An 18,874-nucleotide genomic window follows, 5' to 3' on the forward strand; every position below is an offset into this window, starting at 1 on the left:
CCAAGTGAGTATCTAAAAGCACAAATCTTATAATATCACACACCTTGTTTATAATCTCTGTTTGTAGTCCAAAATCCTTGATGTATCCAAGGACTTTTTAACCTGACCGCTGCTTTTGTATCTAGCTTTAGATTCCATCTTTTCTTAGTACTGCACCTATAGATCAATTGCTTCAAACTGTTACTCCTTAAGTACATGATCATCCTCCTTTTGGGATTTTATACTAGCTATTCCCCACCCAAAATACCTTTTCCTTATTCAACTTTCATGTCTGCTTAGATTCACTTTTTGAAGTCTTTTCTAACTCTTTTTAAAATTGCTTTTGTATTGGTTTTATAACTAGTATATACTTCTATTATAATATTTTTCATTGTTTATCTCTCCTATTACTAATTATCTTGAAGGCAGCATAGTTTTGTACTTTGTAAATATTCAGTGAGGAGGCTTAAATAATGGGACAATTCCAAATTCAAATATTCTGTAAAAAATAGAAGAAGTAACAAAATTGGTCCATAAATAGTCTTAGTTTGAACAACTGAGCAACCAGTAAGTTCCTGAAGAATACATGCCATCCTAATCATCTAGACCTCAACAACAGCAACAGCTTTCCTAGTAGGTGTAAAAAGTCAACCATTATTATGGTCCTGAATTCCTAACCTAGATCACAGATTATGAAGCCCAGTTCTAAAGAGTGGAGGCTTAGCCAGGCACAGTGGCACATGCCTGTAACCCCAGTGGCTCAGGAGGCTGAGTTTTTGATCTCAAGGAGAATCTTGAGTTCAAAGCCAGCCTCAGCAAAAGTGAGGTGCTAAGCAACTCAGTGAGACTCTATATTTAAATAAAATACAAAATAGGGCTGGGGATGTGGCTCAGTGGTCGAGTGTCCCAGAGTTCAATCCCCGGTACCCTCCCCGTAACCAAAAAAAAAAGTAGAGGGTTAAAAGGTTAGGCTTCTACTGGATTCAGAACCTACAGTAATGGCTTAACTGTACAAAATGATCAGGACAGTTTAGGATTTGGGCATTTTTCTAGAACAGTGGATCCAAAGCTTTCATCATTTCTCAGAGGAGCCCCTGACTTCAAAATTATTAAGAATCATTTATTTAGATAGCTGAACTAGGTACCTGAAAGAGTGTGTTAATAGTTTTAGGGAAGAAAACTAAAAACATTGAAAATACAATTCCTATACACTGTAAATGTGCTAGATTTAAGTTGAACAAATATAGTCTGGAAATATTTATGTGCTAATTATTTAGAATTTTTTTATATATCCAACTAAGTAAGAATTAGTTACTTTAAACATCAAAGCCATACAGGAAGGACTCCCCTGAATCTAAGAGCCATCAAAAAAAGTAAAAAGTAAAAGCTCTGGTAAAATTTTATTTATTTATTTATTTTAGAGGAGAAAGGAGAGAGAGAGAGAGAGAGAGCGAGAGAGAGAGAGAGATCTTTTTTGTAGATGGACACAACACAGTGCCTTTTTAAAATTTTTATGGGGTGCTGAGAATCGAACCCGGGTTCTGCCTGTTCTAGGCACACGCTCTACCACTGAGCCACAATCCCAGCCCAACTGGTAAGATTTTTATATGCACCTTCTGACAACTGGTAACAAAAAAAGCTAGTCAAGCAAATGCAAAAAATATCTGTAATTTATTATCACCCATCTATAAATTCAATAATTTATTACCAACCATCTATTGTATGAGACTAGGTTATATTCACAAGAACGGTAGTAAAAGAGAAATAGGTACAAGAAATAAAATTAATGCTATAACAGAAAACTTAAAATTCTCACTGTTAACCCTGATCCAACAGGAAGACAAGTCTCAGATGCTTTGTATGCCACTTTGTGAAGCTAATTCAAAACTTACAGAGTATAAAGGTATTAATAGGTGAAGAGACTCAATGACTATCAGAAAATAGCTAAGAATTTATAGTGAAGATCTAGATATCATCAAAACATACTGTAAAAATGAAAATTTGACTTTTATAATATCATATAAGAGATCAGTCCTAAAACCCCCAAACACAGCACTTCTGATGATGCTTAACTGTAATGAACCGTTGTTCCAAATACAGGAAGAATTCTCAACCAAACAATTGCACCTGCTCCTGCCATATGTACGTGAGACAAACAGGGGAAACCCACAACCACAACTGACCATGTGCGATTCACCACAGGACTTCTAGTAAGGAATGCTTTCAGGAGATTAAAAAGATGATGGCATTAAATAATGTACTAAGTAACCACATTCATGGCACTAGAAAAGAATTTTTGTTTTCTTCTTTTAAAGAAGACGCTGAGAGATTAGTGTACAAGGCAATAAACAGGAAATGCTTCTCCTGTTATTGTACCTTTTAGCCAGAGTTGCAGAGTTGACACTTTTAAACTTTTTTCTCCTTTTCGTTCTTTTTCTTTTTTCTCCTCACACGTGCTAGGCAAGCTCTCTGCCACTGAGCTACAACCCCAGCCCTCATTTCTCATTTTGCACAAGTCAACAATAACCCATTCCCAATCCCTCAAGAGGGAAAGTGAGGCTTCAAGGGAGAAACAGGAATGGTGTTCTGAAGCTTATGAAGTGGTCTAGCATTATGACAATTTAATATGCCTCTTCACAGACAGCAACCTTATACATAGTCAGTGAGCAGAGAATCAAAAAAAAAAGTACAATCCTCATTTGCCACTGCAAGTAAAAAAAGGAAATCTGCTAGGACTGAATTATATACCTCGTCCACATTCATGTGTTGAAGTCCTAACTTTCAAATTTATTTTGAAGTGGACCTTTGATAGATAATTACATTTGGTTGTGGTCACAAAGGTATGACCTTCATTGTGGGAATAGTGCCCTTCTAAGAAGAGACACAAAAAGCTTTCTTTCTTTCTCTCCCCCTATCATGTAAAGTCATAGTGAGAAGGTGACTGTCTACAAGCCTAAGAGAGGGCCCTCATTAGAAACCAGTCATTCTATCACCTTGATCTTAGACTTCTGTCCTCCTGACTGTGTATAAGCCATTCGTTCTCTGATATTTTGTTATGGCAGTCCTAACAAACAAATACGATAATCATACTTACAGTTGGAGATTCCACATAGTCGTTTCAATTCCATCTTGACTAAATAGTAACATCTTTAAGTCAAAAAACACTAACGCTAGTTTTGAGTTTTGCTTTTAAAAGTGCTGGCTTTCAAATAACAATTTTAGAAAGTAAAAATTAAAAGAGAAGCATGAAATATAAACAAGTATAGTGCAAGTCTACTGAAATGCATTATCAATGTAGTAAAAATGGAATAAAAGATACTTACCACCACCAAGAATGTAAGAATCCTGGAGGTTCCCCCAATGTGATGTTTTTTTCCCATCTTATCTAAAATGAATAAAAAAGATATTAAATACTTTCCTAATACTTTTTCCCATACATAATACAAAACAATATTTTTCCCATTTTTTTTATTTTTTATTTTTTAGTTGTAATTGGACACAATATCTCTATTTCATTTACTCATCTTTTATGTGGTGCTGAGGATCGAACCCAGGGCCTCACATGTGCTAGGCAAGCTCTCCACTGCCAAGTCACAACCCCAGCCCCTATTTTTCCCATTTTAAAAGGTAAATTTAATGTTTTTCATCTTTTTCACATTATTCTTTGCTGGAGTTTTTCTAGTACTGATTTTACATAGTGATTTGTAAACTGAATTAGTCTATGAGAGAAGATGTTGCCATTATTTCCCTGAATTTGCTTCCCATTATACAAGTTATTAGGCTCTTCTCTCAACTCCAAATCCATCTTTCTGTGCAATTTGAGATGCTTGGTACCTCATAAGCTCAGTGGGGCCTTATAGCCAGAAAGTTGTCTTTCCTTAGAAGTTTAAGACTCAGCTGTGGAGGTTTTCCCTCTAATATTCTGATAACCACACTTCTTTATTTTGATCCATCAGCCCTATTGCTTACTTGTGGCAATTATTGATTTATATAACTTCATACATTCTGCAGTTCCTTGTTTTCTTAAACCTGTATTTCCCCATATTATATTCTGTTGAAACATTTAATGTTCTTTTAATTAGTATATCTGTACCACCACCCCATGGCCCCCTATAAAATAAAATATTAAAAATATATTCTTTTTAAACAGAATTAGGCATGGGCATAAATTTAGCTTTCATATATATTAGCTGTCTGAACTGAGGGAAGTTACTTAAGTCTTCTGTGCCTCCACTTCCTCATCTATAAAAAGGGATAATAGTAGTTACCTACTTCCAAGGGTTGCTGTAAGGAATAAACTGGTTAGTACATGAAAATCACTTAAGAGTGACTGACACAGTAAATGCCTGATAACTGTTAGCTACTGTGGTTATTTTTTCTTTTACCTAGAAAAGCAATGCTATAAAAATTTATTCCAGCATCAGTGTCACCAGTACACACAAAACTCCAGTGATAAATATTCAAGTATTTAGGTATGTGCCAAACAATTTTTACTTACTCATCAAAACAGTATAAAATACCTTGGTGGAAATCATATGTACAACTAGGAAAAACAGCAATTAGAGTTGAAACTGATATAAATGGAAGCAGTAAAATGTTAATCATTTAAACAAATTAAGCTGTTATTTATTTTAAAATTTTTGGAATTTGTGTTCGATTTAGTTGATTTACCATGTATTCAGATAACAAAAAGGAAATCAATCTAAAGAGAACCCAGCTTTAAAAAAAATAAATTGACACAAGATAATTGCATACTTATGTAATACAGTGTGCTATGTCAATTGATGTATATAGCATGTAATGGTAAGATCATGATAACTGGTATTACATTTCACATCAAACATTTATCATTTCTTTGTGTTGGAAACATTCAAAATACTTTCTACTAGCTATTTTGAAATATCCAATTAATTGTTGTCAACTGTAGTTATCCTACAGTGCTTTAGAACATTAGAAGTTGTTCCTCTTGTCCAACTGCACCCTTGTACCTATTAACTATCCTTTCTCCATCCTTGCCTTCCCTACACCCATCCAGGATCACTACTTCTACCAGATCAACTTTTTGTTTAGCTTCCATATATAAGTGAGGACATGTAGTATTTGTTTTTCTATGCCTGACTTATTTCGCTTAATATAATGTTGTCTAGGAGAACTTAACATTTGAAGTCTGCCTGCCTGCCTGCCTTCCATTGTTCCTTCCTTCCTTTTGGTGAATCAAAAGGCATTTCAGGATCTTAAGGCATATCAAAATCATCAATATGAACATCAGTTATCACCACTGACTGAGGAATTTTCAAGAGACTGGGCTTTAAATATGTAGACTAAGTTATACCTTAAGGATTGCATTTTAAAACAAATTTCTAATTTTATAGGTTATGAATGAAGTAAGAGTTTTTTAAAAAAAAAAACAAGGTGATATTAACTTTCCAAGTATTTATATTTCAGATGACTTTGAGTTCACCATTACAAAAATTTAAAATAAAGTCAATATCTCTCAAAAATTAAAAATTCAGACTAAGTACGTTTCACAAAGTAAATTTGGAATTTTGAAATCTGTATGGGCATTTATATGGTATCTTTTCAAAGCACTGGATAGCAGTGAACACAAACAATAAAAATCCCTTTCTTCAGGATTATGCTTTGTAGGAAGGTAGATCATAAACTAATTAAAAGGGGAAGTGGGCAAATTGTGTTTATACTAGAAGATTACAAATGGTACAGAGGGAGACAAAGCAGTAAAGGGGCATAGAAAAAAGAGGAAAATAATGAAGTTAGTTCATAGTTTTAAATAATAAGATCCAGAAATGCCTCACAATAAACTCTGTGTATAAGTATGTTCCTTGTTTTTTTTTTTTTAGTTAAAATAATAAAAAGTGGTTTAACAATACCCCAAGCAGCACAATTTGTTCAAAGGTCCTTAACATTTTGAAAAAGTAAACAAATATAATCATATATTTCAAAAAAAAGTCAGCCAATTCTTTATATCATCTGCTATGAAAGAACTCAGTTATTTTATCCCCAAAGGACTTAAAAAAATCAAAATTGTAAAACATAAAATAAACTCAAAAAGTGGTCCTAAATGGGGAGGGATGGCAACTTAAAGGAAGACATCAAAGCCTTAAGTACCATTACTATCACTGAAGCATTTTTTAGAGTTCTTAATTACATAAATATAATGCAATGAGAACTTTGAAGTAGACATGTAATTTGTTCTCAAAATACAAACTTTTTCCAAAGATTAGAAATGTGATAACCATTTTAAGAGTATTAAATTAAGAATTTCCAGTAATTAATGAAGTTAGAAATACTAAATATGAACAATAAACTAGGACATGTTATATAAGTCAGACCCTAATTTGAATTCTCCTTAAAAATAACACAAATATTTGTACATATATGTTACCTTGTACGTATATGTCAATTTTTTTTATTTGATTATTTTAGTTGATTAACACTGTGTCTTATTGGTTCCTAAAAAATAAGTAACAATACTTAGTGAGATTTGTTATGGTTTGGATGTAAGGTGTCCCCCAAAAGCTCATGTGTGAGGCAATGCAAGAAGGTTTAGAGGTGAAATGATTGAGTTATGAGAGTTTTAACCTAATCCATGAATTAATCCATTGATAGGGATTAACTGAGTGGTAACTGTGGGCTGGTATGGTAGGATTTGGCTAGAGGAGGTGGGTCCCTGGGGGCGTGCCTTTGGGGAATATATTTTGTCCTATTGAGCAGAGCTTGCTCTCTCTGCTTCCTGGTACAGTGTCTTCAGCTGCTTGCCTCTACCACACTCTTCCACCATGATGTTCTTGCCTGGCCTTGAGTTCTGAAGAATGGAGCTGGCTGTCTATAGACTGAGACCTCTGAAACTGTAAGCACCAAAATAAAATTTTCCTCCTTAAAATTGTTCTTCTCAGGTCTTTTGGTCAAAGCAGAAGAAAAGCTGACTAAAATTAAAACTTAAGAGAAATGAAACTTTGCTGTCCTGATGAAAGTATAATTTAGTCAAACCCTGTCTCATTCTTCTCTTAATCTTTTGCCTTACATTAACTTATGTCTCACTGAAAGGGCATAAGAATGGGACCTCACAAATGCATCCCCCACACACTAATATTCCTTATCACTGAAATCAACCTAATCATATGAACACAAAGTTTTTCAAAGCAGTGTTCTTATATTTCATCTCAGTTCATTTTGACTTTGCATAATATACTAATAAAATAAAGCAAATATTGCTAATTAATTACTGCTTTTAATTAAAAGAAGAATGTGAGATGACTTATGGAGCAGTTAAAGTGACATAACTAGGTCTCAGTGCCAGGGTATGCTGGCAGTATGATTAGACTCATAGTCTAACAAGTCCCACTGCAACACATCAGTCACTAAACAGTCTCCCTCATGCACATCCACCACCAATCACAAGCTATTTCAGGAGATAAAATATTCTAAGAAACTACCTGTATGGTTTATATTTGATATGGTCTTTTATGTGAGGAAGTCTGAAGATAATCCGTGTGTATTTTTAAAATATTACATATTATTATTCCTTAAAAGAAACTCAAAATGCTTCACATTCATCATTGCTTTCTGCCTCATAACATTTTCTTTTTTACTATATAGTGAGTAGAATTCATCTTTTTCACCTTAAATTACAAATCTGTGCCAGGAGCAGCTAGAACATTGATCCATCATATTGAACAGAAAAGCCATCCTTTTATAGTTATTGAATGAAAAACAAGTAAAGCTATGCTTTAAATATTTGCAAAGAAGAGATGGGTCTACATAGAAATATGTTTCTATAGCAAATGGTATTGATGCCTCCAAATAAATCTCTGTTCTAGGTATTACTTGTTTACAGAAAGCATGAAATGGTACTCAAAACAAGTTTAACCCTTCCCTGTAGAAAACTAAGCCATATTTATTGAAGCATTCTTAGAAAAAAATGGAAATTAGAAAAAATCTGAGAAATATTCACCAACAGTGATTCTAAGTTTTGATGCGTGTGTATACAACTGGATGAATGTAAATTTACCATTATTTTCTAAAAAAGGATAACAGAGAGTTAGTTCCATTTTAAAATTTTATTCATCTGTAGTTATTTTTTTAATAAACATGCATTGATGATTGGTAGTATTGAAAAATAGACAAAAAATACTCCTAAATTCCAATTGTCATTTCAGAAACAATGTTTTAGAGAGAGAGAGAGAAAGAGAGAGAGAATTTTTTTATATTTATTTTTCAGTTTTTGGTGGACACATCTTTATTTTTATTTTTATGTGGTGCTGAGGATCGAACCCAGTGCCCCGCACATGCCAGGCGAGCGTGTTACCGCTTGAGCCACAGCCCCAGCCCTTCAGAAATAATTTTCCTGTTATTTATGAAGAGGTATTTTCTGTTGTATTGCTTCATAGACTTCAGGCTTAGTTAAATGTTTGAGTGGCATCTATGCCAACAAGTTCTCCCCCATTATCCAGTTTTTCTTTTTCCATTATAGCAATCCCAATGTGTATTTCCTCCCCCAAAAGGCTATTTCCTGTTGAACTATCAACCTCTCTTCCTTCTATCATTGGACTAGCTACAGGCTGTATTCTCCTGTGACTTTTATATACATCTTGAGACCCATTCATCTGTCATATTTCTGCATTAGAGTTCTTTGTCTATAATTATGCTGTCTCTATCAAAAGATCTAGCATTTTTAGCATTTCTACTCAGACCAAACACTGAATCATGAACAAGATATATTGAAGACAAATATGCCTCAAGGTAATTATAAATTATATATTATCTGATATGGCAATTATTCTAGTAATTTATCCTATCATATATAAATATAGTCAGATGCGTTACATTTATATATGTACATATGTATTTTTCATATATATGAAAGAGTTCATTAAAGCATTATTTATAATTGTGAAAGACAGGATATAATCTAATTTCCATCAGTAGGGGCTTGATGAAATATATATCACAGCACATTTCATAGAATGAAATATTCTATGACCATAAAAGGAGAATTGTGACATTTAATGAATCAATATAAAACAATTTCTAAAATCTAACAAGAAACAAAACAATCAAAAGTTAGAACAATGTGTATTATAAACTAACATCTGTGAAAGAAAAAAAAATGATACAAACATAAATAGGTGTGCTCACTTGTGCACACAAAAGTTAAGCAAACACATTTGCTTAACTTTTCATCTTTATTTGCTTCTGGAGAGGTATGCTGCTACTAATAATTTATGTATTGTCTCTCACCTCCACATCCACCTTTCTGTACACTCCATTCTATACTTAGAGCTGGGATTCTGGAAATTATATTTCTTATTCTCCTTGCCAACTGGCTTCCTGTTAAATTCTGACATCAGGAGACACTAGCAAGAGATCAAAAGTCAGGAGGAAGAAGAGAAACTTCCTTTCTCTGGCTTCAAAAGTGAAGCTTTTGTTGCTGCTGCACTTTTTGGCAGTTCTGGCCCTGTCAATATAGTACTTTTTGGCAGATCCAAACCCATTTCAACAACATCTCTAACAGCACAGTAGCAGGTTAGAAACTCATGGGATCCAAACTTTTCAAAGTATTGCTGAATCCTTCACAATAGTTTTTGAATTTGAATGAATATTCAGAAATCCTTTTACTACCATAAAAGGATAAAGAAGACTCTGTATACCTATATACAAATTTGTTCCAAGATAAATTTGCTAAGATTTCTAACTTAGATACAACCTAACATTCCCACAGATTTTCTAAAATATTCCATGTATGAGTACATCTACACACTAAACTAAATGTAAATTAAAAAAATAAAATTTAAGTAAAATATTTTATATCTCAATTCAAAAATTAAAATCAATATAAGTTTAACAGGAAAAGAAGTCTGACTGTACTTTAAAGTAGATAATCTAAAACTGAGTTATTTAACATAATACCTATTATTCACATGTGGCTTCCATAATTTAAAATTGTTAACTTAATATTCCTTATTTGCACCAGCCACATGTCGAGTACTAAACAGTTACCTAAAATTAATAGGGACCTTATTAGAAAGCAAGTATCACTTCCATAATTACAGAAAGTTTCACTGGGCAGTGCTGTTTGCTTCAGAAGGAAAGAAGACACCCTCTTGAAGGAAAATGTTTTTTTACAGGGAAAACTCCATAATGAATCCTTTTTTATTTTTGTTTTCTTTTTTGGTTCTATTCTTTGATCCATAAAAACAGAGGTCCTTAGGAATAGTATGAGAGGAAAGAATTATAAAAAGCTAAACAAATACTCAATGTTATGAGCTGAATTATGAGGTGACCCCCAAAAGCTCCAATGTTAATATAGGAATATTCAAAGCTGAAATGATTAGGTTATGAGACTGTAATCTAATCCGTTTACTCTAGTTTGAATGGACAGACAGTATGGTAAATATAACAGATGAGTCACTGGGGGCATGCCCTAAAAGAGTTTATCTTCTGCCAAGCATTGTGGCACACATCTATAATCCCAGTGGTTCAAAAGGCTGAGGCAGGAAGATTGCAAATTCAAAGCCAGCCTCAAGAATAGTATGAGAGGAAAGCAATTTAGAACTTAGGGCTGTCTCAAAATATAAAAATTAAAAAAATAATAATAAGGGTTGGGGATGTGGCTTAGTGGTTAAGTGCCCCTGGGTTCAATCCCTGGTACCAAAATAAATAAATAAATAAAACAATAAATAAACCTGCCCCCTGCTTCCTAGCTACCTTGAACAGAGTATCATTTTTCCACCATGCCCTTCTGCCATCATGTTCTGCCTCACTTTGGGCCCAAAGCATTTAAGTCGGCTGACCATGGACTAAATCTCTGAAAACGTGACCTCAAAATAAACCTTTCCTCCTCTCCGTTGTTCTGTCAGGTCACAGCAACAAAAAGCTAAGTAACACTTGTTATTCTACATAATTCTTATTATTCTTTACATAAGAATTTAGGAGGCTGATAATGATATCTCAGAAAGAACTTTTGGGTATCCAGGGGGATTCAGAAAAAGAGAAAATGGGAGAAGTTTCAAGGTGTCAATAAGATTAGAGGCAAATTGCCCCCACAGGAAAATAGCTAGTGAGAAACTCTTTGTGGCAATATCAAAAAAATTAATATGAGTTGTGTCTAATATTCAAGCTAATGCTGTTACCCATACAATGCTTGATTTTTTTTTCAGTTATCCCCTGACCTTCTATAAGAATCCTTTATATACAAGAGCAGTGAGGTAATAGAGCTTTGAAGTTATGAAGGAAACAAAATTTCAGACATTAAAAAGGGATTAGCCTTAAGAGGGAGTAACAGAATGGAAACATAATACTCAACAAGAGCAAGAAATTGTAACAAGAGATCTCCAAGTGCCTCCAAGTAAGGCTCAGAGAAGTTGGAGAAAACTTGACAGCCTACAATATTAGGGACTAGGGCAGAAGCTATTTTGATAGAAAGGATAATATCAAAAGGTAGGAAGACTGTGGGCCATCCAAATGATAGGTGGTACATACATGTATGGATAGGATATATATTTACACTTGACTCTAAAAAAAGAAACTACACTAGACAGAAAAATATTAGTCACAAATTTTAAAAAAATAACACCTTGGGGCATTTACTACCTGCCAGGAACTATGCTAAGCAATTTATGTACATTAATTCATTTAAACCTTAGCATAATTCAGAAGCATTATTATGATTATCTTCTTTCTATAATTAAGAAAACCAAGTTAGTAAGAAAAATGTAAAATGTAATTCAAATCCAGAAAGTATGACCCAAAGGTATTACTCTTACACAGTACACTCTATTGCCTCCAAATTCAAGTTGAAGAAACAAGTTTAGAAATAATAACTTTATTTACTCTTTTCATATAGGTGAAAGACAGAACAGACTTTTGGAGTCTATGGTGTTCAATACCTTAGCAATCCTAATACAATCTGAAGAACCAATCTATTAGATGTTTTTAAGTTTCTATTTCAGGCAAATGTGATTAATTTATGACAAAAAGGGACAGTAACATATCATAAACAAGTAAAAGAAAATGAAGGTAAAGAAAGAATCTATAATCTCTTCAACATTCCAATTCTTAATTTTATTTGTTAAGGCTATTCAACCTCATTCTGTAGCATAAATACCATGCAAAATTTCAGCAACAAACATGGATTCTTTGTGTATTAAAACAATATAACTAGGGCTGTGGATATGGTTCAGTGGTAGAGCACTTGCTTGGCATGATCAAGGCCCCAGGTTTGATCCCCAGCACTGCAAAATAAAAAATAAATTACAAAAAAGAAAACAATATAACTAGAAAAAAAAGATAGCTCCTAATGAATTCAAAGTTATGAAACAAGTTGATATAAAATTGGAAAGATTTCTTACACTCTTTTTTTAGTTTCTGAATGTTGAAAGTTAATAAAGCAGAAGAAGGTCTCTGTGTTGAGCATATTTCTTTAAAAAAAAATGGGTCTCTCCCTAGGGGTAAGAAAATGAAAAGTCAGACAAACTATATTTAGGATACAGGTAGTGGTTTAAAACCTTTCATAAATCAAAGAAAACATCAAAAGAATGAAATTCGGAGAAATGATTTGATTTCTACTGTTAGTTCAATGCTATCTTTTTTTAATTAAGAAAAAAAAAAGCTGAGCTAATAATAATTATGTCCTCCACTCTTCTAACCAATAACAAAACCCATCAAGAACATTCCAATTTCTGACTGACTAAGTCAAGGGCACTTCTAGAAAGGCTAAGCCCAAGTGAAAGATCAGGCTGTAGAGAATCACATCTTGCGTGTTGAGATGATGCCTGGATTTCCAATTTGAACTTCTCACAACTTCACCCATAACAATGAGCCAGCCCATACAAGTAAAAGAAACAGTAAATCCTCAGTTAGAGGAGCTCATTAAACATCACATTCATTCATATCCCGAGGGAGAATGTCAAAGTTGAAAGAAGTATTCTATCTTTCTCCTTGAACCAGAGTGAGAACATTTGATTTCTAAATAATTGGTGTCGTTTCGATCATTTCCTTTTTACCACAATAATCAATACAAATAAGTATGTCTCCCTATTTTAAGTTCTTTGTGTAACAGTTCTGAATGAGGTAAAAACCTGGGAATAGACTAGGGAGAATCTAGGGAGACAAGAGAGCCCTGCAAGGCTAAACTGGTTAATAAGTTATTCTACAACAAGCAGCCTTACACTTCTACATGATCCAAGAAAAATTAAGACAGAGCAAGTAGTGTATAGAGCTCTAAAATATTATATTCTCTTTTTTAAACTCTCCATTTGTAAGAAATAAGGTCACATAGACATCAGAGTATAGACATTGTTATTCTTTTACTTTAAAACTTTTGAAATGTCCATTTGACCAAGAAGATAAAGTGCAAACTTCCTAGCATAGTATGTAAAGGTCTTCATGTACCAGTCCTGGCAAAATGCACTATCAGCTTAGAAAAAGAGCCTAAGAAAGCCTACCTAAGAAGAGGGATTTCTAAGCTTTTTGAGAAGAGAAGGGAAGAAGAACTTAGGCAGAAGGAACATACCACTGAGGAAAGCCCAGATGACAGAAACTTTATGGTACATGCAAACACAAGCAGCTATATATTGCAGAAATTTAAAATGTGAGGGAGGAAATAGCAAGCCATTAAAATTTAACCAACTGAAATCAATAAAAATGCTGGGGTGTTCTCAGCAATGAGTTATCACAAATCTATCTCCAGGCTTCCCTCTCTAAATGTAGATAATTTAAGAGAACATATTTTCAACATTTATATGTTTAAATGATATAAAATAATACATATTTGCATATATATTTAAGTGTGTAAAAAAATCCTATAACGAAAGATGAAATCCTCTTTGGTCCCTTTAATTAAACCACTCCACTCCCAAACACACTGTAAGTTTTCTATAATGTAAGAGAATAATATCCATTCATTTGGACTTTAATAGACAGACTGCCAAAATATTGCCTAGTAAAATAAAATACCAAAGTATGACATTTATATAGAAACCCTTGAACAGAAAAAAATGTTTTAGAGATCTTCATTAATTAATTAATTTATTAATTAGTGATATGTTAAGACCAAACCTCTAAAATTCCTAATTTCCAAATAGGGCTGGCTAATTCACATAAACTAGAAATAGGATTATTCCTTAACTTTATGTCTGGGGAGCAACTTAATCTCAAGAAAGCCATTCAGGTCATTATGGGCAATGGGTTGCCTTTGTATCCCTGATGTGGTAAGGCTACACTCATAAGATCACTGGACAAAATGTGATTTCAAGTAGCACTGTCCAATAGAAATACAAACATGGGCTACAAATAAGATCACTTATGTCATTGTAAATTTTTAAATATCCATATTAAGTAACAAGATAAAATTAATTTTAGTAATCATTTTTATTCAGTATATCCAAAATATTAATATGTGGCCAAATTTTTTAAATGTAATGATGATACTTTATATTATTTGTTCAAAATAAGCCTTAAAATGTAAAGTTTACTTTAAAACATAGCACTTATCAATTTCATTAGTTATATTTCAAGTGCTCAAAATTCATATACAGCTAGTGGCTATAATTCACTAAGCTGTGTAACTATGACACAGTTATATAAATGCTCTGAGTTATATTGTTCTAATCAATAAAACAGCAATAATATGCCTTGTAAATTTCTTAGAAATTTACAAGAATTAGAGGGGATTTTGAAGATGGCAGAGTAGAGGAAAGCTGTATTCCAAGTTGTACCTGGCTCAAGACCAAAGCACTCAACTTAGGTGTACAGCTTCCCAAACAGATAGTAAATATTATCACAAAGGACATTTAATATAAAGTTGTACATCTGTTGCTGACATTAGTGCCACTCCTGGCTCCCCGCTTCTTCTAAGAGGGGCTGGAAAGAGATTGGGTCACTTCAAAATCACAGAGTAGATATCCCACAGCTGAGAAATACTCACATCTCAATCAAGCAGCAGTGAATCTCAATCCACACACAGTCTACTCCTCCTCAGCCATAAAATTACTCCAACTCAAATGAGGAGACAAAAGCCCCAAACCAAGAAGGACAAATCTGAGAAGGACTTCAGGTCCCACCCTGTAGCATCTACACACATCAAAAAAAGAGAGAAGTCCCAGAATAAATAAAAGAATTACACACAAAAGGATATTCATATAAAGAGGTAGGGAGGGCTGGGGATGTGGCTCAAGCGGTAGTATGCTCGCCTGGCATGCATGCAGCCCGGGTTCGAGCCTCAGCACCACATACAAACAAAGATGTTGTGTCCATGGAAAACTAAAAAATAAATATTAAAAAATTCTCCCCCCCCATCTCTCTCTCTCAAAAAAAAAAAAAAAAAGAGGTAGGGAAATCCACCTCAACTGATGCACTAGTTGAAAACATGAGGAAACAGACAAATAAAATCTCTCTCCAAAATCCACAATCCCCCAACAAAGGATCCCACTGATAATGAGATGGATGAAATCCCAGCAAAAGATTATTTAAAAACTGACTCTTAAAATGTTCAGTGATCTAAAAGAAGACCTAAGGAAGGAATTAAGAGAGCAGTTATAGGAACACAGCACTGAGGAAATTCCAGATGAGAGAAACTTTATGGTATAAGCAGGCAAACACAAGCTGCTAGCACAATCAAACACAATTAGAGGAGATGAAAGACCACTTTAATTAATAAATAGAAACAATGAAAAGAAACCAAGCAGAACTCCTAGAAATGAAAGACATGATTAATCAAATTAAAATTTCACTTGAAGGTATCACTAACATATTAGACTGCATATAAAATAAAACCTCAGCCCTTGAAGACAGAATTTCAGACCTTGAAGACAGGCTAGATGATCTTGAGTACACAGAATGAATAAAGGGGAAAAAATATAGACTATGACCAGAATATACAAGAACTCTGAGACAACATTAAAAAAACCAAACCTGAGAATCATTGGGATATAGTGAACATGACGATACAAACTAAAGACATAAAGAACATTTTCAATGAGATAGTTACAAAAAACTTTTCCCATATCAGAAATCAGATATACATCTAAATACAAGAGGCTTACAGGACTCTAAATAGACCTATTTAAATGAGAAGTTCATTACAACATATTATAGTCAAAATGCCTAACATAGAAAATAAGGGAAGAATAGTAAAAGCTGCAAGAGAAAAACATCAGGTCATATTTAGAGACAAACCAATAAAGTTCACTTCTGGTTTCTCAGTCCACATCCTAAAATCAAGAAGGGCCTGGAATGAGAAAATCCAAGCCCTAAAAGAAAGTAACTGCCAGCCATAGTTATTATATACAGCAAATTTCACTTTCAAATTCCAGAGGTACATAAAACCTTTCCATGACAGAAATAAACTAAAAGAAATTATAAGCACCAATCCAGCATTATAAAGAATATTCAAACTGCACACAAAGGAACTAAAAGACAATTCCCAAAGCTCCCAGAGGATGTTCAGTAAAGTAATAACCCACCAAATGATAATCAAGACAGGATAAAATACAGCAAAATATCAAAATGGCAGGAAACCACAAACACATATCCATACTAACGTTGAATGTTAATGGTCTCAACTCCCCAACTAAAAGACACAGATTAGCAGAATGGATCAAAAAACAAGATCCAACAGTATGCTATTTACAAGAGACTCATCTTATAAGCAAAGACATCACAGGTAAAAGGAAGGCAAAAAATATTTCATGCATACAGACCACTAAAACAAGCCAGAGTAGCTATTCTTACCTGACAAAGCCGATTTCAAGCAAATATTAATCTGAAAAGACAAAGAATGCAACTACAACCTAGAAAGGGAATTATCCAACAAGAAGAGATAATGATCTTACACAATGCCCCACAAGTTAATACACCCAATTAAATTTTCAAAAACTTTTTAAATAAAATAAAACCTCCATGAAACTGAATAAATCCCACATAGACTCCAACACAATAATACTGGGTAATTTCAACACACCCTTACTACCAACAGACAGGCCATCAAAATACAAAATTAATAAAGATATCTCCAACCTAAATAATACTCTAAATCAAATGGACCTAATATATTTTTATATTATTCCATCCCAAAACTGTTGAATTCATGTTCTTCTCAGCTGCACATGGAACTTTTTCTAAAATACATCATATTCTAGGCCACAAAACAAGTCTTAGCAATTATTTTTTAAAAATCAACATAATTCCATGTATCTTATCAGATCATAATGGACTAATGCTACAAATCCGCAGCTTTGTGGTAGAGCTCAGTGGTAGAGCACTTGTCTAGCATGTGTGAGACACTGGGTTTGATTCTCAGGACTGTGTATAAATAAACAAATGTTTAAAAAGAACCATCAAAAACTTTTAAAAAGGAAAATAATAGAAACTACATAAACACATGGAGATTGAATAATATTCTCTTAAATGAAGGGTGTATCAAAAAAGAAATGAGAAAGAAATTCTTAGAAATAAATAAGAACAGAGATATAACATAGCAAAATTCTTGGGACACTATGAAAGAAGTTCTAACAGGCAAATTTATAGCACTGAATGCCTATATTAAAAAATTAGAGAGATCCCAAATAAATAAGATTATGTTCTACCTGAAGGCCTTAGAAAAAGAACAAATTCCAAAATCAGTAGAATATAGGAAATAATTAAGATCAGAACCAAAATCAATGAAATTGAGAATAAAAAATCAATACATAGGATAAATGTAACAAAGAGTTGGTTCATTGAAAATATAAATAAGGTGGACATACCTTTAATCAAACTAACCAAAAGAAAAGAGAGTGAAGACCCAAATCAACAAGAACAGAGGTGAAAAAGGAAATATCACCACAGACCCTTCTGAAATCCAAAGGATTATCAGAATCTATTTTGAAATCTATATTCCAATAAACTGGAAAATCTGGAAGACACTAACAAATTTCTAAGCCCATATGACCTGCTCAAATTGAATTATAAAGATACAGAAAGCCCAAACAGACCAATATCAAATAATGAGATTGAAATAGCAATTAAAAGCCTCCTGAAAGAGAAAAGCCCAGAAACAGATGGATTCTTAGCTGAGTTCTACCAAACTTTTACAGAAGAACTAGCACCAGTCTTTCTAAAATTATTTCATGAAATTGAAAGGGAAGGAACACTCCCAAATATATTATATGAAGTAAAACCAGAGAAAGATGCAATTTCTTTCCTCAGTATTCAAGAATTTTCATTGTAAAGCTCTTTATCTCCTTAGTTAAATTTCCAAGTATTAAATTTTTTTGAGGTTATTGTAATGGGATGGTTTTTCTGATTTCTTCCTCAGCTGAATCAACCGTTGGAGTATAGGAAAACTATTGATTTATGGGAGTTGATCTTGTATCCTGCTACTTTGCTAAACTCATAACTTTAGAAGTCTTCTGGTATAGTTTTTTTGAGTTTTCTAGATATAGTGTCAACAAACAAAGATAGTTTGTCTTTTTCTTTTCCTATTTGTATCCCTTTGATTTCCTTTTCTTGCCAAATCACTTTGGATACAAATAGGAAAAGAAATTGAAGAAAACCTTAAAATATGGAAACACATCCCATGTTCCTAGATAGACAGAGTCAATATTATAAAAATGACCATACTCCCAAAAGAATATACAGATTCAATTCAATCAAAATACCAATAACATTCTTCACAGAATTAGCAAAAATGATTCTTAAATTCATTTGGAAGAATAAGAAACCCAGAAGAGCCAAAGCAATACTAAGCAAGAAAAGCAAAGCAGGAGGCTTCACAATACCTGATCTGAAATTATACTAAAGAACACTAGTAAAAACAAAAACAAAAACACCACAGTATTGGCATAAAAATAGACATAATGACCAATGCAACATAGAAGGCACAGAGACAAATCCGCAT

At 33.4% G+C, this 18,874-nt stretch overlaps 1 protein-coding gene across 15 annotated transcripts in view; it reads right to left on the minus strand.

The window, feature by feature from the left end:
* The window catches only part of Ssbp2 (single stranded DNA binding protein 2), a 322,386-nt gene that overhangs the window by 215,805 nt on the left and 87,707 nt on the right, over positions 1-18,874 (minus strand). For 9 of the 15 annotated variants that reach the window (XM_046428015.2, XM_046428021.2, XM_046428005.2 and 6 more), the window contains one exon: positions 3,303-3,364. In XM_046428015.2, the coding sequence (XP_046283971.1) occupies positions 3,303-3,364 (62 nt within the window). Of the gene's footprint in view, positions 1-3,302; positions 3,365-12,347; positions 12,441-14,923; positions 15,070-16,728; positions 16,760-18,874 lie in introns of all 15 variants that reach the window. The other 6 variants (XM_058574396.1, XM_058574401.1, XM_058574398.1 and 3 more) reach the window with 4 other exon arrangements.

The sequence above is a fragment of the Marmota monax genome, unplaced genomic scaffold (genome assembly GCF_021218885.2).
Source record: "Marmota monax isolate L192 unplaced genomic scaffold, Marmota_monax_Labrador192_F-V1.1 WCK01_AAM20220418_F8-fsc00018, whole genome shotgun sequence".
In the NCBI taxonomy this organism is placed as follows: domain Eukaryota; kingdom Metazoa; phylum Chordata; class Mammalia; order Rodentia; family Sciuridae; genus Marmota; species Marmota monax.